At 38.2% G+C, this 21951-nt stretch overlaps 1 protein-coding gene across 2 annotated transcripts; it reads left to right on the forward strand.

Annotated features, from left to right (window-relative positions):
* Positions 1–492: 492 nt before the first annotated feature.
* DAW1 (dynein assembly factor with WD repeats 1) lies at positions 493–20483 on the forward strand. Of its 2 annotated transcripts, none has more exons than XM_054639310.2 (13): positions 493–623; positions 2330–2402; positions 3618–3762; positions 6957–7015; positions 7683–7805; positions 9369–9468; positions 11235–11342; positions 12045–12151; positions 15211–15313; positions 15695–15809; positions 18247–18323; positions 19046–19208; positions 19758–20483. In XM_054639310.2, exons 1-13 carry the CDS (start codon positions 521–523, stop codon positions 19790–19792), a joined length of 1311 nt encoding a protein of 436 aa, XP_054495285.2. In that variant the 5' UTR covers positions 493–520; the 3' UTR covers positions 19793–20483. The 2 variants fall into 2 exon arrangements, with proteins under 2 accessions (XP_054495285.2, XP_077040012.1); XM_077183897.1 differs by lacking the exon at positions 6957–7015 and adding an exon at positions 7177–7217.
* The last annotated feature ends 1468 nt before the right edge of the window (positions 20484–21951 follow it).

The following is a 21951-nucleotide window of genomic DNA, read 5'->3' on the forward strand; positions in this document are numbered from 1 at the left end:
GGTGGAATCACCGTTCCTGGCAGTGTTCTACAGGCGTGTGGCCCTTGGGGACATGGTTCAGTGGTGAACATGGTGGTGCAGGGTTAATGGCTGGTCTCTATTGCAAGGCCTTCTCCAGCCTTAATGATTCTGTGATTCTAAACTGTATTTTCATAATTGTGCTTCAGTCTTCACTATCTCTTAAAAAAAATAAATAAAATGATTAGGTTTTTTTTTTTTTTATTAATTGTTGCCCTCTTTCCTAAGTAAGTAACTATTCACTTTCCAAAAAGCTTTCACACATTTGCTACGCCGTTACTAGCGGCTCTTCGGCACTCCAAATTTTATACGTGTATTTTAGCGCACTCCTTCCTAGATCCGCTCCTTCCCTCTCAGTAGCGCAGCCCCGAAGCCCTCGCAGCCTCATACGGATGATCGAGTGCCCAGTGCCTGGTGCCAGCACCGGGGCGGCAGCGCTGACCGGGCTGCACGGCCACAGCGGCGCTCCCGCCATGGCGGGCCCGGCGCCTCAGCCCCGCGCATGCGCCCCGGGCCGTTGCCATGGCTGCGGGTGGACGCGCGGGCCGGGCCGGCGGTGGCGGCGATGGCGCTGAGGCGGCTCCTGCTGCGCTACTTCCCGCCGGGTGCGGAGCGAGCGGGGCCGGGGGGCTCCGGGCGCTGCCGGCGGCTGTGCCGGGGCCGGGGGGCGCGGGCCTGCGGGTCTGGGGCGTGCGGCGGGGTGTGCGGGCCGCCCGTCATGGCGGGGCCCCTGAGCCCGCAGGGGCTGGGCACGGCCGGGCGGGGCCGTGGCGCACCCGCAGCCCGGCGGAGCGGAGTGCGGTTGCCGCTGCTTTGTCCCGGTGCCTCCCTGGGAGGCTGCAGCGGGGAGCGGCTCAGCGCCCGTCGGGAGTGTAATTAGTGACTTACTGCGAAGTCAAGGCAGCCTTACTCGCATCACAGTAAGCAGTTTAAAAAGTCGACGGTGACTGTAGATGGCACGGAAAAAAAAAAAAAAAAAGTATTTGTATTTTTAGATGGCTATTTGGCAAAAAAAGTTGTCACTCTCTACAGCTACCTGAAGGGAGGTTGGAGCCAGGTGAGGGTCGGTCTCTTCTGCCAGGCAGCCAGTGAGAGGATGAGACGATAATCTTTAGCTGTGCCAAGGGAGGTTTAAATTGGATATTCAGAAGAAAGTCTACACAGAAAAAGTGATCAGACGTTGGAAAGAGGTGCCCAGGGAGGTGGTGGAGTCACCATCACTGAGGTGTTTAAGGACTGGCACTCAGTGCCAGGGTTTGCTTGACAAGGTGGTTTTTGGTCCTGGGTTACTTTTAATGATCTCAGAGGCCTTTTCCAGCTGAGCTCATACTAATTCCTATTTTTTGTCCTTCATTTATGAGTTTTCTGAGTGGAACCATGCTTTGAAAAGCAGTGCTGCCATACTGGCATGGTGTATCCTGTACTCAGGGGACTCAGTGAAGTTTCAGAAGTGAAACAAGCTGGAGATGGCCAGCTCAGGAAGCGTATTGGAAAAAAGGATCTTCTTTTCAAATTCCTTTCAAATTCAAAAACTCACCCACTATCTGCCAATAGTTTGTGGCACAGGCTTTGTCTCCAGCTTGACAGAAATATCTACAAGCAATAATCTGACATTACATGGATGATTTACTTATTGCAGTGCCAACACATAAAGAAATGGAAGAAGCTTGTGGCAGTGTAGTCACAGAAGTGTGACTTTTCCTATGAACTTTGTGAAATGCAGAAGACACAGAAGTTCATCTAAATTGTCTTTTCCCACAGAAAGTCAAGGAGCAGCTGAGCCCTTTATTAGCTATTTCAAAACAGGAAGCCAAGTGGTTAAACATTTTAATACTCCAGTTCAGTGGAAGTTGCAGAGGTGCCAGAGCAAACCTGGGAATGTAAAGTGTTTTAATGATTTTTGATACATTACTGCACTCAAGCCTTTGCAAACACTAGAATAAATATGAATAATAAGTTTTGTAAAACGTTTTCGCGACTTCTTGGAACACCGAACTACAGCAAGTATCTTGAAGACAGCTTCTTTGAAATTAATGCTGATGAAATGATATTAAAAGGTGTTGGAAAAAAGAGCTTGTTCATTTCTAGAATAGAAAATAGCTCAGAAATAATATTATTTAATATCTTTTTTCAAATAAGCATATCAGAGTTGTTCATCCCCATGCTTACTGTCAGCAATAACAGCTCCAAGAACAGGAATTGAGTCTCCTGCAGTCAGTGGAGCTGTGAAAGTGGAAGGGCTGCTGTCTACAGCTCATGTTATAAAACTCTGGAAGTCTAATTATGACCTGTTTATCACTTGTTTTTAAAGGAATTATTTTGGAATACATAGAAGGTGGTGAGTCAAAGACCAGATCAATAGATCTGCTTGATCTCAGACCTGAGTAAGTATGATATTCCTTCAGATAACAGCACTCTCTATGTTTTTGTAGAATGTTCATGTACACCTGTATTTGACTGTGTTACACATAACTGAGATCAGCTATTAGGAAGAGCCTACGTGCTCTACTCAGCTAGCTCTGGTAGGAAGGGCTTCAGAAAAATAACAAAGTGCCACCATTAAATAAAGTTACCCAAATCCATGGAGTTTATTAGGCAGAAAGACATGAAGTAATATGATTGTCTTAATACCAGCATTGATATGGAAGAGGCCTTGCATGTAAGCCTGTGAGTAGACAGTGTAAACTGGATATGCAGGATGAAAAATCTCAATTTAAAAATTATTAAGTTTTGCCTACTTAGGACTGTCCAGTATAGTGCTGTGGGTAAAACCTATCAAGTCTCTTTGTAAAAGAAATAAGTTGTCTGGTATTCCTGAACAGGAGTGTAAACACTGAGAGGATACTCTTTTATGATGTAGTGGCTCCCATTTCGGAGTCTGATGCAGAAAATCCCCTTAGACTTAAATAATTCCCATACTAACAGAAATGCTTGGCTTTCTTGCTAAGCTGATTTTAAGAGTGTATTGTGATTTGACTGCTGGGTATTGTCAACCCTTAGTCTCTCACAGAAAGCCAGAAATCAGTGGTTATCTGATGGAATGGGAAGAGGATCCAGTTCCACAGAGCAGCTGTAGCCCCCTCGCTGGGGGCTCCAGGGACATCACTACACTGCACCATGTGTAGTTACTGTCACAACTAAGAGCTGCAGAAACAGCCATGGATTTCTAAAGCCACAGACAGAGATAAATTTAAGACTTTGCATACATAATTTATCTTGTTACTACTTCATGGCCAATGTGTTTGGAATTTATGAAATTCCAGTGTAATTCAGATATTTAAAATGACAGTTTGGGACACACATCTTCCATGCCTGACCTCCATGGAAATCATTTGAAAAGATAAATTTCTTGCCAAGCTACAATTTTTAGAAGTTGAATTTTACTGTACAACTTCAGTAAGAGATGGAACAAAATATAAAAACCAAGAAAGATTTATTCTTATTTCTTTAGGCCTTTATTCTTATTTCTTTAGGCCTCTTCAGTTTCTCAGCAAGTAAATAATATTCCTGGGGTTAAATTCATAATTGTTTCCAGAGGATGGCATGTGGTGGGTGTGGGGTATTTATTGAGTTTGTTTTTGTTCTTTTCTCATAATTAGCACAGATGTTACAGCCTTAGTAGAAGATATCCAAAAAAGAGAACCTCTCATCACATCTTCCTGCTTGGAACATATCATACATCTAGTGCAAAGATTGCAGGAGAAGCTAGGGGAAAAACAGAATCACAAATTCTCTCTTTTTAAGGTCAGAGGCATCTTTAAAATAATTTTGGGCATTTGTGGGGGTCTAAGTTGTGATACTGTGAGTATGTTTTTACTGCTATGTATTGTGCTGTATGACTGGTTCCTTGGCACTTTTCAATCCTCTCTGCAATTGTAGAGCAACTGTGTCTGGTCTGGTTTTTCTGCCAGGAATTCCCCTAATAAAGTGAGAGGTATAACTGTTCATAGATATTGTTTATCCAGGCTTAATCACTAGGGTGTGTTTTAGATGGAGAAAAATCAATCTTTTAGTTGTTGAGAAAGAGTTTGTGGGCCAGCAACACCCATAGTTACATTTAAACAAAACCTGTAAATCGACCCCACGTAAATGAGCTGTTGGGAAAGGACCAAAATGTATTCATACATGTGTCTACTTGTTCTTCATTTCGTGAAGATTGTGGGATTTATACTATAATTTTATGGGGTTTTATGCTACATGCAGTTGGCATTACAAATCCTGGTTTTCATTGCTTTCTGTCATTACTATTATCTTTAAATATTGATAAATTGATTTTCAGCTTCCAGACCACACTTGAAATATTTTTTCAAACAAATAGGAATTTTAAGAACAATGATTACAGAAACCTTTCAGAGCTTCAAATCCAGTATTATGTCAGAAGAGAATAGGTTTAATTGTCTTTAATTGTGGAAATGTAACTTTCTTCATGCTGCAATCTGACATAGTTAAACGTTGTATCTTTATTGTGTCAGCAGATGGCAATGTGTAGCTATTAAACAATGTTGGTCAGTGCCATGGCGTTTATTGTTACCTGAAATTAGAAGAGAAAAAGAAGTTTTGTGTTGGTTTGTTGGGCTATAAAATCCCTTACATGTTCCGAGGTATAACTTTGGTTCTTTTGACCAACAACACTCATCTGGGTGAATTCTGCAAAGAAATATGTATTTAACCTTGGAAAAAGAGCCATGTAGCAAGGCATCTTGAATTTAAAAAGTTTCTCTTCCAAGTTATCCTCTCAACTGAGATGCCTTGCTTTTCAAAAGCTTTAGAAATTGTTTGTTCATCACAGACACTGACAAATCTTCAAATGCTTGTTCCAACTTGAGTGTAAATAATGTATTTGTTCATTGTTGGATGTAGTGCTGTGTCTGAGCTTCTGTATTTGGAAATAATAGAAGCAGGCAAATCCAATCAGTGCTGGTTTATTTCCTTCACTCAAGAGTGGTTAGAAGTGTGGGAAAATAACTTTTTTGATGTTCAGTTTCATTTAAGTCTTCTAAATGAAATATGAGTTCCAGGTCCTTCTGAAATACTAATAAGATATAAGAGATGAGTGGGAGTGACATTTGTTTTTCTTTTCCCTGAAAAAATGTTCCATGTGTGCATTGTTTGGAAATGAATGGTTTTTATTCCTGTTGCACTGGAGTCTAATCTGAAACAAGTGTATAAGCTCACCTTTTTGTTATTTCCAGTAATTGTGGTGATGGTGGTGTGTTAGGCACCCTGCAGAGAAATGAGGTTTTATAGCAATTTCTCAGGTTTTAAACTATTCCATGGCATGGGATGCTATAGTAATTTGCAGATTTTTATCTTAGGTACAGCTGTAGCAGATTTTGCAGAACTGAGGTTATATTTTTTCTAATATTGCCTTAGGGTTTGATTATTGTGTCATTTGCACAGGCAATTCTTGCTGGCTCAGAGTTCTGTGGATGAAGCAACTGCAGCACTGGGCATTGGAAGAACAGAATTAGTCTCATAATCTGAAATTACATAAAAACCCATCTCATTTTCCTCCCTTTTTTCATAATTTCAAAATACCTTTGTTGTTCAGAGCTGCCTGCATGTAGTCCTAAAATGTTATGGGTGAGATTTCCATAAATTTCCATAATTACTGATTCTCATATGCAGACGGATATTGTGGCTCTTTTTAAAAAACACAATATTTTTGTCATTTCCACATCTTGATTCTGTAGCTGAAAGTACAACTTGTGTTGCTTTCTCTAGAGAGCAGAAATTGCTGTTTCTGTAACATAATATGCATTTTCTGTTTCTCTCTCCCTCTCAATCCTTCACTTATCAACTGTTATTTCCATTTTGATGAATCCCTACTCTTCTGAGTAGAAGATCTAGGAGCCTTTCTCATTTTCCTTTTGGAGACAGGCAGCTTGGAAAACTTGAGATAAGCAAAAAAAGTTGAAGCTCTGGTAATATGTCAGTGATAAAATCTCACTGTTCATAAACAGTTTCTTCATTCTACAGAAAAGACCTAGTGAACCACTGGGGTATTTCAATGTCCCTTTACTTCACTGTCAGCAATTGTGGTGATTTCCCAGTTTATGATTTTATTATAGTTTAGACTTGAGGAGAGGGCAGCTTCTCATAGGTGAAAATTATTCAAGTGCAAGCCATGTTTTACAGCAGCCAGTTTATTCAAACACCAAGCCAGATTTGGCTTTTTTTTTTTGGTTCTTTTTAAAGTATCATGGCATGGTGACTTCCATTGCAGTATCTGCAACTATTTTCACCTCTGCTTAATAAACCTTAGTGTGTGTTACTATGGCTATGGGCTCATTCACGTGGATGATCCTGTGTGTCTGATTAAAGCACTGTTAGAAAACAACCTCCACAACCTACACAATCTGTGCAGACATTAAAGTTGAAATTCTGTTTTGGAATTTTGTCTTGCTGAGTATTTTTGTTGTGTTTTGCACACCTTGTCATGACCTCATAAGACAGTGCTGTAACTTATATTTCTTATAAGCTGTAGCTTATATTTCTTTTTTTCTTCCTGTTTTGTACAACAAAGTCAAGTGCCAGCTGGAAGCATCTCACACCCTAAAAGTCTCAAATTTAACTGGATTTCTTGGTTCACTGGCTAAAGCTTAATATTAGTTGGGATTTCTTTCATCAGTGATGTTATAGTCATTGTGGTCTCCTCTTTTGTTTTGCCCATTCAGCTCTGGTCTAGGGTTGTTTTGCTGGTCTTGGAAAAGGTGAAGAAAATGCAAACATTGGAAAAAACTAGTTCATTGAAATTAAGTATAAATTGAAATCAGTACTATATGACATCTTCTGTGGTAACCTGATGATTAATGTGGGATTTCTTCTCCTCTAACAGGAGGAGGAGAAAAAATTAATCTGTTGAATATTTTGAGCAATTTTGTTTATTTTTTTAGCTTCAAATGTTTTTCCTCTCAGTGCCCCTGCTTCTATTTCAGGTGCTTAGAACACACATATTGCCTCTGACTAATGTTGCATTTAACAAATCTGGTTCCCGGTAAGTTGTTTTTCAAAGTCAAAAGTACCTAATCATTAATTGAAGTTTTGTACTTATAAATTAAATGGTAAGGAAACTTCAGTGCTCTTATCTTGCTGCAGAAAGAATGCAGCTCTGCTGCTTATAAGCAGCTTCAGGCATAATTGGGGATTATATTTCAGGCCTCTGTGGAAAACCCATGGGAGATGCAAAAAAATAGCAGGTGAGATTCAATTTAGGTAATTTTTTTCTTCCACAGTCATAGTCTGTTGACAATTGCCATATTACAGAAAAAAGCACCTTTATGGCCATTAACTAAATATTGCTAAAAGTTAAATGAGTCTTTGACATAAACCCATTTGGGAGTTTCACTGTAGTGAAAGTGTAACTTTCATGTTAATTGATTTCACTGTAGACATATGTATTATCATTTTTTCTTTCATGTCTTAAAAGCAGCAGCATGCTTTCTAGTTAAAATAGATTAAAGATTAGAGAAAATGTGGTTTTGACTAAGATGTGAAAAAGAAAGAAGAAAAGGAACCTCTATGGTCATAAATCTGTATTTTCGAATACAGATTTAGGGTCTGAGACAATGCTAACTAAAATCTGTGGAAATAAATAATTTGGCAGTGCATTGAGACCAGTAAGATATTTGCTGTATTCAGAAATGACTTTCTCTTTGCTTTAGCTTTATCACTGGAAGCTATGATAGAACCTGCAAACTGTGGGATACAGCATCGGGAGAAGAGCTGCATTCACTGGAGGGACACAGAAATGTTGTCTATGCCATAGCTTTCAATAACCCCTATGGGTAAATAAATTTCCTCTGAGATTCTTCATAATTGCTAGTACTGTTATTTATGCAAATATTCTAACAAAGAATAGACTGTTTTAAATTGGAAGAGTTCAGCTTCTGAGTTTGCAGAGTTCAGCTACAGCTAATCACTGTAGGATGACACTGTCATGATTTGTACAAGAGATGCATTCAAACATGCTTTCTGCTATCATGTTTTAAAATTAAATGTAGAAATTCTAATCAAAAATTTAATTAGGTATTCAATCTTGAAAAAAAATATAAATGAGTTAGTTGAATGTATTGAAACATTCAAGTTTATTTCAGTAATATCTACATGACCAGATTGTGTTCTGAAGTCGATCATTCTCTTCTGCCTCCATGTGGTTGTGTGTGATGTGACAATCTGTGTTGCTTCAGTTAAGGAGGAAGAAGTGGATTTCTCCATTTAACATTACAAATTCAATATTATTTAGGACATGATTTAGAAATGTCACAGCTTTTGAGTAATTTTTGTAAAATCCACAAGGTGCTGCTGTGTGAACATCAGATATTAATTTTTGCACCTTTTGTGTTCTTCAGTAATTTTTTGCCCTAGGTTGGAATTGCCACCTGTTAGGTGAATTACATGTTAGCTACTGAAGTTTCATTGTCATTTGCTTCCTGAGGAAACTGTCATGTGTGAGAAAACCATTTTTTCTGTAAAGTAAGATAAATTAATTCCTATTTTTCCATTGAATCACATTCAAGAGAAATGTTGGATGTCCTATTTATCAGTTGGACAATACACAATTACCGTCAGGAAATAAATGTTAAAAGATTTGTTCTTACACTCTTTGAAACTTCATCTCTTTCTTCTATATGCAAAGGAAACCTTAGACCCTGCTGTGTCAATGTCTTATATTGTGATATTATTCTTTACTTTATAAAACCATTTAATGAAGTTCATTTTTATGGCTTGGTGAAACTAATTATGAAAATCTGTGCAAAGATCAATAACTAGACTGTAACATAAAAGTGGAGAAGAAACATACAGTGAGACAAAACCTGATGAGAACTTTGAACTACTTTTGTATTAAAATTTTGATAACACCCCCTTTTTTTTCTGCTAATCTTTAGGTTTTGGTACAGTGCCCCTTGGTACATTTTCTGGATAGTTCACTTTAGTCTTGCTCTAACTGCAGATGGTCACAACACTTCCACTGACTTCAGTGGGAGTAGAGTTCAACTTCTGAAATTTGGGTGAACTGCATTTATAATTGTTAGTAAACAGATGTTATCTGATGAAATGATATAACTCCTTAATAAATCTGTAAGTACAGCGCAACATCATCCCTAAAGTAGGTCAGTCATCAGTTATGAACACTCCTGTGCTAATAGATAGGCACAGTAGCTCTCTTAGAAACTCCCTGTGTCTGCTAATTTTTTGCCTTGCTGGAACTTTGTGAAATCTTGCTGCAGGATTTTGTAGTGTGGCAGCAAGCACCAAAGTGCATGGGAGCTTCCAAGGCTGGGTGTTGTTTCTCTGGATTCTGAGGGCTTTCCTACATAAAAATAATAGGATTTTTTTTTCCTTTTTAGTGACAAGATTGCCACTGGATCTTTTGATAAAACCTGCAAAGTGTGGAGTACAGAAACAGGAAAATGTTATCATACCTTCAGAGGACATAGTGCAGAAATAGTGAGTAGTGATGGATATTTATTATTCCTTTGTGTTTCCTACCACTATCATTGATGACTGTGAGCTCTGACTGTCTGTGAGCTCCCACTGGAAGGCACAGTTATTGTGACACATCTATTCATACATCCAGGTCTTGTTAACATTTCTGCACTGCAAGGGAGGATAGTCTGACAGTTCTTGAGATAGAATAAGCCCCCATACAAAGTTTGAAATTATATTGTTATTTTTACTTTGTTCTGATTTCCCTTGTTTGCTAAATGTTAAAACACCATAGCAACTGGAATTTTTATACTTTTTGTTTGATTACATATCACATGTTTTTCTAGCTATCTTGCATTGCCTCTCATATTTGCAGGACTAAATATACAAGAACATAATTTCTTGTGTTGTCTTTCACACAGAGATCTGTACTTTGTGTACAGAACCAATTGGAGCTGTAGGGGAACGAATTTCTGAAATTTAAAGTGTGTTAACTGGGAATATGTGGGATGCTGAAATGTCAAAGATCTATGAAATTAAAAGAGTTTAAGCTTAAAAATGCTTGGTTTCCTCTCCCATGCACTAGGACCCCTATCAGCAGCAAATGCCTTGATGCACAAATTTCAGTTTGAAAGATCAGGGCAAAACCACTAAAACTCTGAATTTCAATGATGAATGGGTTTTTTTTGTTTGTTTTGTTGTTTTTTTTTTTTTTAATAGCCATACAATCACTATTCAATGAAATATTGCTGAAAATTGTTTCTGAAAAAACAATTTGAATTTAATTGTAGATTGAGAGGCTTTAACTAGAAAGAGGTGAGAAAATGGTGTTTTACTATATTGGAATTTGGGGTTTGTTTCAGTGTGTTTTTGATTCTCTGGATGCTCTGAGTTACCCCTTACAATGGAGAGCATGTTTGCTTATTGAGAAAGGCTGCAGTGGTTTTACTATTACAGATCAGTCAGGTAAATGTTTAAAGGTCTCTCCATTTTTTCTGACTTCTTAGGGGTTAGATTAGACCTGAAGTGTTATGAGTTGTGCTGACAAGTAATTAGAAGGTGATAATTGCCAGCAGGAAATGATGTGTTTCTCTGAATCAGACCTGTTTCTGAAAGGCCATTATTGCATCTGATACATTGCTGGCAAGGGCATGCCCATAGTTACTCAGGATGAAAAAACTGAGCTGCTGCTTTCCTTTTTTTCATGGCACCTGCAATTTTTTATTTGCAGAGCAATCACACTGAATAATTATAGAAAATGGGAGGGTGAATACATGGTTTTGTAATGTGAGAAATTAATTAAAGTAGTTGTTCAGCTTTTATTCTTGCTTTTTCTTAAATATGATGTTGTGGCATTGCCCTTGGCAAATGACATTGATAATGACACCTGGTAGGGTAGGAGTGCACAGAGTGTGTTTGTGGGTACACAGAACTGCTGGGATGATCTTTGCCCCAGTCTCATCAAGTAACAGAGAAAACCTACCAAACAATAGTGCTAGGGGCCACTGTCAGACTGGACAGTAATTGGAGGATTTCAAAGAGAGTTTTGAAATAGAAAACAAAGCATGTGCTTGCAAGGAGTCCACTTGGTTTGAGTACTTATCCAGAATTATGTGGTAAGGATTTGTTGCTGTAGGAAGAATTTTGCAAGTTTTCTGTATGTCATAAAATGTTATCAGACCTTTGTCTTATTTAGAGATATTAATCCTGAGCCTTGTTTAGTTTATTTAGAAAATATTTATAAATTGACCCTTTAAACGTTTTCTATCCAATGTTTCTCGCTACAGGTATGTTTGTCATTTAATCCTCAGAGCACACTGTTGGCAACTGGAAGCATGGACACCACTGCCAAATTATGGGATCTAGAGAAAGGAGAAGAAGTAGCCACTTTAAATGTATGTTTGCATTCCTTATGTTTTCAGAGGTGTTCCTTGCTTAGTTTTCCAGCTGAGAAAAATAACAGTGTAACCATTCCAACTGTTTCAGACCTTGCAGTTTCTTTTACCATGTGATCCCATAGTGACTGACTACAGTTCCAAAACAGAATAAGAAAACTTGAAGGGAATGAGAAAGTTGTGGTGTTTTATGAGTCCTATTTATCAAAAGACAGATTTTCTCCTTGCAGTGACATTACTGCTATAGATTAGAATCCCTTCCATTCATTGTTAAAACCTGCTGCTCTACAGTCAGTGGTGAGCTCCTCTGTATGGAGGAGGTGAACATGGGCAGAGGACAGCCATCCAGGTACCTCTAGATTTTCATCTCTCTTTGCTCTGCATGGCCTGCTGGCATTCCCCAGGGTCAGACTGGCCTCTGCTGCTTCAGTGCATTTCTCTCACAGAAATCCTGAGCCATTAATAGGGAATAAGCTTCCTGCTTAAGTGGTGTGCCTGAGTTTCTGCAGTTGCTGGGATATTGACAATTCTGAAGTCAGGCAGATCTTTCTGTCAAAATTGTGTTATACTGGACAAGACAGTAAATAAAATAGTGATGAGTTATGGAAGGATTATGCTGCTGAAAAAAGACTACATATTAAACTATATTAATGGAAAAGTAATAATTTGTATTCTCATACTCCTTTTTAAAAATTCTCTCAGGGGCACTCAGCAGAAATTATTGCTCTGTCTTTCAATACCACTGGAGACAGGATCATCACTGGCTCCTTTGACCATACAGTGGCAGTATGGGATGTTGGCACTGGCAGGTACTACAGCACTAATAAATATAATTTTACTTTGCATGATTTCAGGACAAATTAAATAGAAAATGTTGAGCTACACCTTACAGAGCTTGTATTTCATTTAGAATATATGTTCTTTGGTCTTGTAATTTGTTACTACTGTTCTCTTTGTTCTTTTGAAAAGGAATGCTGCTCATAAAATGCTTTTGTATGCATTCTTTGTTTCAAATTTCTATCTTATGAGTACTAAAGAGGTGGAAAGACTGGACTGATGCTGTGCTTCTTCCTAGTGAATTCTCCAAAGAGGAATATATTTTATCAACATGGAAACTCATGACTTGCAAAGTGTCTAGGATTTCTAGACTGTTTAAATAGAAAGTATATTTTATGTTATAGAAGATTATTCTGGTTATGTTAACTTTAAAAACTATAGAGGGCGTATTTTTTCCTTCTCACCATCCTTTGTCAATATAAATTTAAAATGTGTTCTCGTTTGACTCTAGAGAACAAAATCTCTTCAATAAGATGCCAACAAATAATAATGCAACAAGTAAATATTAACTGGTATAATACTGACAAATTCACTTGTTTTTTCAGTGGGAAACTCAGTGCAAGTAAAATAATAAAATGATCACCCTGATTATTGACAAAGTAATTTATGAAAATAACCATTCTATTTTGTTTACAGGGTTGTGCCTATTTTTTTTGAGAGCAAGGGGAATATCTCTGAAATTTATATATAAAAGGAAGGTGTGTGTATAGTGATATCTTGGGATAATAGACAATACATATAAAAGTGGGACTAAGTGTGTGATTTATAAGTAGTGTACACACAGTGTATAATTTAAGGCTTGATCCTATAATCTTTGAGTTTATTTGACACCAACACTCATTCAGCAAATCAGCCTTTGAATTCAACTTCTTTCAGCCTGATGTTCTTGCAAGTATTTTTGTGTGAATACAACTTTTTCCAGCTTATTGTCTGAGCCTACTGTGAAATCAAAGTCTGGGGATTTTCGTGTCGCTTTTTTTCAATGAAATCAATACGGACTTCACATCAGGGCCAATACCAGCAATATAAAGGAGCAGATTCTCACTGGCAGCTCTGGTGATTAGCTAGTGGGCAATAGAATTGCACCATGGCCAGCAGTCAGCCTTTCAGATGGCACCCAGAAAGACTGTTGGCAAATCACAATTTGCTGTTGACAGATTCAGGTAGATTTGCAGAAATCTTGTAGGTGAGGTTTTGTGTGCTTGTTTTTCACCATGTGAGTCAATGAGGTGGACAGCTTTCCAAATTTGAGTTTCTTCTGATTTTGCTGACCTCATTTGTTCCTGAGTTTTATTCTGGGTAGGTACCCTGAACTGCCCTGAGGGAAATTAATGTAGGGACAGGAAATCTGGACAAAGTTTGAGATTCTCTTCATAAAATGCTATGATTTAAAAGAAAAAAAGGGTGAAGGGGGAAACGCACTTCTGTAATCCACGTCTGTATTTCCATGGCAGATACAGCCCACTGTAGTTCAGTTGCAGGTGTCTGCAGAGCTTCATTTGACCAATCAACAGCCTGGTCCTGTATCTTGGGTCAGGGGTGCTGGACCAGTGTGTGAGAAAGAAGCAGTTTCTCATTTGCAGTTATAGTCAAATGCTAGAGCATCCATAGATCAAATTTCACTTGGAAACTGAAGGCTAAGCAAATACTGTCATGACTAAAGTTGATTGCTTTTAATAAAGAACTTAAATGGAATTTTTTATTGCACTTCATAAGTCTTTCTTCTGTGTTCTTTCTATCTGATAATGGCTTCTGTGAGACGTTCTCCACATTGCTATTTATTCTGTTTATTGATCAGATTTTTATGTCAAAGCTTGAAGGCCCCACTGCCTTTTAGAAAATTGGAAGTTTAAGTTTTCGGCTTTTAAATTAAAACTTTTTTCTAGGTATTACTAGGTATTTTGTGCATTAGGTATTACAGTAACAGCAGTCTTGATGACCAAATAATATGTTTATAAAATTAAGTTTTCCTCTGTTATCTGCTTGTTGATTTTTTGTTTTACTGTAAAAAATCTACACAATTACAACAGTGTAGACCTCACAGTGTTAGAAAGCAAAAGGAGTAATTCTGTAAAATGCTAAGAACGTAATCAAGTTTTTGTTATTATAAACAAATAGCAAATTCAAATGCTCAGGAAATTTTCTTTACTGTTCATTTAGCACATATATTAATTTAGCTACTCTTATATATCTTGTGCAATGAATAAAAACATTTTAGTCACTTAAACTAATTTAGTTGTTTTTCTAGTCATTAGTTTATCTGTTATTTACAGTCTGCTTCTGTTAATGATGCAGTGATACTAGCATTGTGATAATAACCCAATTTGCTAATCCTTTAATAGATGTTTATCTCAATTAATCTTTTTTAGGCTTTGTTGCCTTACAGGCCATTAAATAGGAAGCAGTATTGGCTAATTGTAACCTCTCTACTCAGATAAAGCTGAAGAATATAATACTTATATTGCTGGTCTTGTGCAGCAAGAAGATGAGGATTAATGAGGATTAGAAATCATATTTCAGTTGGGCTGTCATTTGCTGTTATTTGGGAACATGCTCGCATTAAGTACCTGATTAACTTCCATTTGATCTTCAGTGGATTTTATAAAAGGTTTAGATTATATGGAGTTTTAAAGATGTACTGTTTTTACAGTTCATTGAAGTAGGATAATGGGAGAGTAATGTGGAAAAACTTGCTGTACTTGCTTAGCATGCAGATGAATACAAGGAATCTGTTGCTGGTACTGAAAATCATCACATTTTACTGGAAATGCATTCACTAAAATATTTTTGAAAGAGAAGGAGGAAATTTCCATTTTATTTTTTACTGCCTCTTTTTGCCAAAAATAGAAAATGGAATTGATGTAGTATTAGAACTAGAATCCTAAATGAGCTGCACCACTCCATTTAATTGCTTTAATTGTGAAGACTTGACACCTTAACTATACCATTTTCTAAACTTATAATTTATATGTGTATATAAAAATACACACTATAAATGTAAATGATAATTAAAACAATTTTTTTTTGGTAGGTTGCTACATACTTTAATAGGTCACCGAGGAGAGATTAGCAGTGCCCAGTTCAACTGGGACTGTTCTCTCATTGTCTCTGGATCAATGGACAAAACGTGCATGGTAAGCTGGTTGAGTAGGTAGTGATTACAGCTACTTGACATATAAAATGTACTTTTTTTAAATTGAGGAGCATCATTTTAAAGTAGTACATATAATGAATTAGAGAATTTGTAACTAAATGTAAAACCTGTACTCTTACTAATTTCAATGAAGTCTAGTTAAGTCTTGTTTAATCAATACACTGAACTAAAAAATGTATAGAGCTTCATTATACTAACTAAAGAATGACTCATTATCGATTTGTATTCAGCTTTCTTGTTATTACATGTCAAACATCAGAAAAAGCCTCTACAAATTGCTTTATCAATCAACTAGATATCTATGAAGTAAATAAGTAAATTCCAAAGCAGCAATGCAGCGTGTCCCTGTTTGTGTGTGCAGCTGTGGGATGCAGTGACAGGGACACACATAGCGACGCTGGCAGGGCACAGCAAGGAGGTGCTGGACGTGTGCTTTGACTACGCTGGGCAGCGCATTGCAACGGCCTCTGCTGATGGTGAGTGAGGGAACTGCAGCACCAAACACCTCTGTCCTGCATCAGGGAGGGGAACTGCAGCACCAAACACTCTGTCCTGCATCAGGGAGGGGAACTGCTGGGGAGCTGCAGCACCAAACACTCTGTCCTGCATCAGGGAGGGGAACTGCAGCACCAAACACCTCTGTCCTGCATCAGGGAGGGGAACTGCAGCACCAAACACACTGTCCTGCATCAGGGAGGGGAACTGCAGCACCAAACGCCTCTGTCCTGCATCAGGGAGGGGAACTGCTGGGGAGCTACAGCACCAAACGCCTCTGTCCTCCATCAGGGAGGGGAACTGCAGCACCAAACGCCTCTGTCCTGCATCAGGGAGGGGAACTGCAGCACCAAACACTCTGTCCTGCATCAGGGAGGGGAACTGCAGCACCAAACGCCTCTGTCCTCCATCAGGGAGGGGAACTGCAGCACCAAACACTCTGTCCTTCAGCAGGGAGGGGAACTGCAGCACCAAACACTCTGTCCTGCATCAGGGAGGGGAACTGCAGCACCAAACACCTCTGTCCTCCATCAGGGAGGGGAACTGCAGCACCAAACACCTCTGTCCTTCAGCAGGGAGGGGAACTGCAGCACCAAACACTCTGTCCTGCATCAGGGAGGGGCCTGCCTCTGTTGGGAAGCTGCAGCACCAAACACCTCTGTCCTTTCCCTTTGGCTCTGCTTTGAATGTAGTGATTGATTAAAAATATGGATATTGATCCAGTACCAATATCCAGCTGTGACAGACAAAGACTCTCTAACAGTTTAAAGTTAGAAAGTGTATGTTTATTGTGGGATAACTCCCAAATACACACTGCAATTTACTGGTGATTACAGAGTCCTTTTATCTATACAAGTATTGAATACCCAAAATACAAATGCATATTCATAACTTTGGTACATCCCATTCCTTGCTTCGTATGGTAATTGGTTCAAAAGCCATTAAGCATGTGTAGTTTGTTCCTTGAAATGGGTCAGTGGTCCCTTTCATGAGGAAGGGTCCCAACATGAGAAGTAAATGAAGTCTTCCTCATTCTGACCTTTCTACCTTTTCAATGCAAATATGACAAATGAACCCTTGGTAGAACTCCCATTCCCGTCTTCAACTGGTTTCAGAACAGAGGAGGCCAGCAATTGTCTTATGTTCCTAAAAGCCATTTATCAGTTTCTATATTCTTCATTATAAACCCAGCTAACCAAACATTGTGTTGACAAGCAATCAATTATTAGTTAACTACAAACTCTTAACTTCATCAAGGCCTACCCATTTATTTTGATTAACTCCAATAAAGCTTATCTCTAACTAAAACCTCAGCTCCTCTAAAATCCCCAAATTCTTTAAAGTTTATGTCTCATTAACTTGATGAAGAGGAGGGCGTGATTCAAAACTGTTGATTGAGCAATGTTTGTTGCATTACAGAAACTGGGCGTTAAACTTTAAAAGTTTTCCCCAATGATGAAGTTCTTATTTTCATACCTCAATCAACTCAACGTGTCTTTCCCCCTTAACTTCAAACTTGGAAGGAAATATTTCACTTGTGGCTGGAAATACATTTTAAATGTGTAGGTAAATAGCTTTTGAGGGGGTTGATTTGGGGGTTCAGATTTAGGCTTAAATAAAAATTGTAGTTGGAATTTTTCTGGTGGATTTACTAGCAGGCCTTTCTAATGCACAGCAAAAGAATACACAAAAAAGAGATAGTGAAAGAAGCAATTTTGTTTTGTTATTGGCATGCAGAAGTTTTGCATGCTTATTATTTGTCTAGCAATCACAATACATAGTTTTCTGTATTCACCTGCTCAGTTATTTATATTATACTGGATAATATTTATGCAGTATAATATAAATAACTGCAAATAACAGTTATTTATATTATACTGCATAAAACTAATATGATACTATATTAGTTTTAGATACGCTATTCCAGAAACGAGGGTACCAGCCTGGATGGGGAGGACTATTTGGATCTATTTTCCTGTACTTGCTATATTAAGGCAAAAGCCAATGTAAAAAGTTTCCTGATATTTAATAAATATCTTATTAAATATAATCAATAGATTATTAAATATAATCAATAGATTATTAAATAATGAAATGTAATGAAGGCTTTATAAATATATTGTACATGCATTCTGAAATAACAGGCTTCAGTAAGCTGTGTTCTGTGTAGACCTTTGTATTTGTATGTTAGGAATTTTCCAGGAGAATCCATTTCTGGTCAGGAAAGGAAGTCAATCTTTTCCACACAGATTACAGATTCTTTTTAACATACTTTACCCTTGGAGGAAACTCTGTGAAGTTTGCCTTCTATTTCTTCCAAAATTAAACCTGAGGATGAGTTCCTTCTGACCTTATTCAAATGTTCTTACTGGAATGTGTGCTTAAGCATAACAATCACATATGGCTCCTACTGCACAGGGTCAGCAAGAGTCTACAATGCAGGAACAAAACAGTGCATTGCAAAGCTAGAAGGGCATGAAGATGAAATTTCAAAGGTAAGTTGTGTGTGGTTTGCACCTTTTTAATTTGACTGTGTGTGACATCCAATCCAGCAGTTATTCCATGATGCAGGAATAATGTTAATCCACCACATTCTTTAATATTTAAGATTGATAGGTCTGGCTAAGATGTTATCTTTACTAAAAGAACATTCCTTTTAGCTGAAAGCTATCAGACAGTGATTGTTTACCAATTCCCCACTTCTTAGCTAAGACAATACTGGGTGTGCTACTCCTTCAGCAATTTTGAATTGTATGATAAACTGGTATTATCCAGTTAGTGCTCAAAAAATGTACCTGATTATCTGGAAATCCATGCAGTTATGGCAGTGAATGTTTAACAAATATGGAGACTTACTATAAAATTTTTTCCAGTGCAGATTCTGATACTACAGAGATGTATGTTATTTAATGTAGAACTCTATAAAATATGTATAAATTTTACATTGGAATAATGATAACATCTAAATAAAGTTGCTATTTGGAAGTTATGATCCTGCAGTAAGGTCATGGTATATAATGCCTTTGTAAATAAACAAAGTTTTCAGCTACAGAAGTTTGCCAGCATGACTCTAGTGGAATACTACCCTTGATTTTAGCTAAAAAACTGAATGCAAGATTGCTGCTTTCTATTTTCATCTTTCAATCACTTTGATATGCTTCTTTCTCTAGGCATACTGACTTGCTGAGTAACATAACTCATTTCTGTATTTTTAAAGGTGTGTTTCAACCCTAAAGGCAATTGCATACTAACAGCCAGCTCTGATAAAACAGCTCGGCTCTGGGATGCTGCTACTGGGCACTGCCTTCAGATATTAGAGGGTCATGCTGATGAGATCTTCTCCTGTGCCTTTAACTACAAAGGTGATACAATCATTACAGGTAACTAATATATTCTATTTTTCTTTCCTCTTTTTTTTTAAAGACATCTGCAATCTTGCTATGGCAAAACAAAAAAAGTCTGAAAACTTACCTGGGGCCAAATGCAGGTACCAGCAGTGACTTACAATATAGTCAAGAAAATCTAGAACTTCACTTTAGAACTGAGATTTGAGAATATGGCCATGAACAAATGTGTGCAAAGGCATGGACATGCCCTCCCATCTCTCCAGTGAGCACATACCAGCACCAGAGCAGTGACTAAGCCATTTTCTCACAATGCATTGCTATGAGGGAGGTGTGGATGAAGAAAAGGCAAAGGAGCATGCCTTTGGTGTATTTGGTTCTGAACTCTGATCAGGTGTCCTTCATTTCTGTCGTGGGATGCAGGATGATCTAAGCTGAAAGTATTGCCCTAGATTTTGTGCTCTGTTGTTAGTTGTTGAGAAAAAAATATTTATGTGTCTCCTGGGTACATTGTTGATGTAGGTATCAACAAAAATGGATAGAACGTGCACTAAGTGATCCTTCCCAATGTGTGTTCATTACTAGGGAGCAAGGATAACTCCTGTAGAATCTGGCACTGACTGAAGAAAAGGATCCAGTTTGATGTATGCCTGCCTACTTTGTGAGTTTCAGAGTCAATAAACTCAGCCTTTCAGATCTGTTTTCTTTCACTCTCTTTGTTCACCTTCTGTTGAAGTAGAACAGTTATCTAGATTTGATAGGTTTGACTTAGATATGGCATCACAGAACTGCAGAGGTTGGAAGGGACCACTGGAGGTCATCTAGCACAACAGCCTGCCCTGCTCAGAACCCTGTCATCCAAGCAGGCTGCCCAGGACTGATGTGGGTTTGAATATCTCCAAGGATGAAGACTCCACAGTTTCTCTACACAACCTGCTTAGTATTTGATTACTTGCATAGTAAAGAAGAAAAGTAGGGTTTTTTTCCCTCTTATGTTTAAATGGAATAGTTCCTTATTTTCAATTAGTGCATGTTGCCTCTTCACTGAGTAGCACTGAGAAGAATCTAGTCTGTTATTTCAGTCACCAGAGAGAAATCATGATCAGTGAGAATGAATGCATAGGATAGCTCAGTTTCTTTATGGGTGATTTTTAACTTGTAACCTTTTTAATAAAAAAAAAAATAGAGCATTATAGTAATCTCAGTTGTGGAAGGAGTGTTGGTACACACTTATTTTGAGGAGTTTTGTATTACTATTTTGTGTGTGTGTAATAAAATATTGAATTAAAATGCCAGTTTTGCTTTTTGTAATGCAATGCCTCATTCATATTCCTGACAAAAGTCAGCAGCCATTTATGAACTGCCTTGCTATTGCATGTATGCTGCAGTTAAACTCCCCTCTCATACTTGCCCACATCTTTCCAGTCAATCTATTCCTTTCTGCTCAGTCCTTATTCTCCTAGTTTGAACTGAGGTAAAAAAAAAATTAATATCATTGGTGACTTAAACTTGGAATCCTGGTCCTGTGTTTAAGTCTAGCATGAAGAAACTCTGCTTGCCAAAGATTGGAAGCCAAGGAAACTGACATAAACAGAGAAGTGGATGAGAAACACCTGCAAGTCATTTACTAGCCTGCCATGAGCTTTTAGCCAGGCTCTCCTCTCCCACAAATTGCCAATAGGTTTCACCTGTGCAGAGCTTGCTCCAATTCTTGAGATCACCTGGAAGTGCAGTTGCCCCTTGCAGGCACAGTGAAGGGGTAGAACTGGCTGGTCTCCTCCAGCAGACTTGAAAGAAGGATGAAGAGGCCAAGAGGGAGAAAGGAAGAATACAGCAGAAAATGAACTTGGAGGTATTTTGTTTATATTCTGTATCTCCAGCTAATTGTGGACTTCTAAATGTTATTAAATGTAGTAGGAAGTTACTAAAGCTGATGTGTTGGGACTACCTCTGAGTGCTTGCCAGCACCCTTGTGTGTAAATGAAGACACAGAAGTGCCTGTCATCACTTGGCAGATTTCCTGGTTATTTCAAGTAGTGCTGTGCTGTGAGAGACGTGAGCAGAGAGCTGCAGATCATTTAAAATGAAACTTTCACCAGTAGGCAAAGTGGCTGACACAAATGTCTCTGTAATGCCTGTGGTGCTTCCTAGGTTTTTGTGCAAAACCTTTGGAAGTCAAAAATGTGTCTCAGTAAGTTGGAATGGAAAGAGCCAGGAAGGGCAGTGCTGTTCTGTGTTGTTTAGAATTGTTCAATGTCCCTAGATCGATGGGCACCTGTGTCCTGGGAGATTTCCAGCTGACAAAATTGGAGGAAAATTACTATGGTGAGATGTATGCAATTACTGCTACATAGTTAAAAACTGAAATTTGATTTGCTGTGAACTATCACGAAGTAGAAAATATTATTTGAGCTGTGATTAGAAACTAAATTCTCCCCCCACCCCCTCTTAATCTTTTAGTTTGGTTTTCTTCCTGTTGTGTTTTCCTTCATGATTTTTTTCCTTGTACTATGCTAGTGAGTCAGATGTCTGTAATAGCTTTGGCTTCTAGCTCTTGTCCTATTTTTGCAAGAAATTATGAGTTGAGGTTTCATACAGTAAGCATTAGACTGGCAGGCTATCTGGGTTCTATTTCTTATTTTTCCTTGATTCTTGAGTGTGTAGAACTGCTTTTCAGGCTGAATTATCTAAGTCTCCTGCTCATATGTGAAATATTTTCCCATCTAGTGTGATTCACAGCACTGCTGGAAAGGATGCTGGCTTGGTACCTTGTAGGAGC

This window comes from Agelaius phoeniceus, chromosome 10 (genome assembly GCF_051311805.1).
Source record: "Agelaius phoeniceus isolate bAgePho1 chromosome 10, bAgePho1.hap1, whole genome shotgun sequence".
In the NCBI taxonomy this organism is placed as follows: Eukaryota; Metazoa; Chordata; class Aves; order Passeriformes; family Icteridae; genus Agelaius; species Agelaius phoeniceus.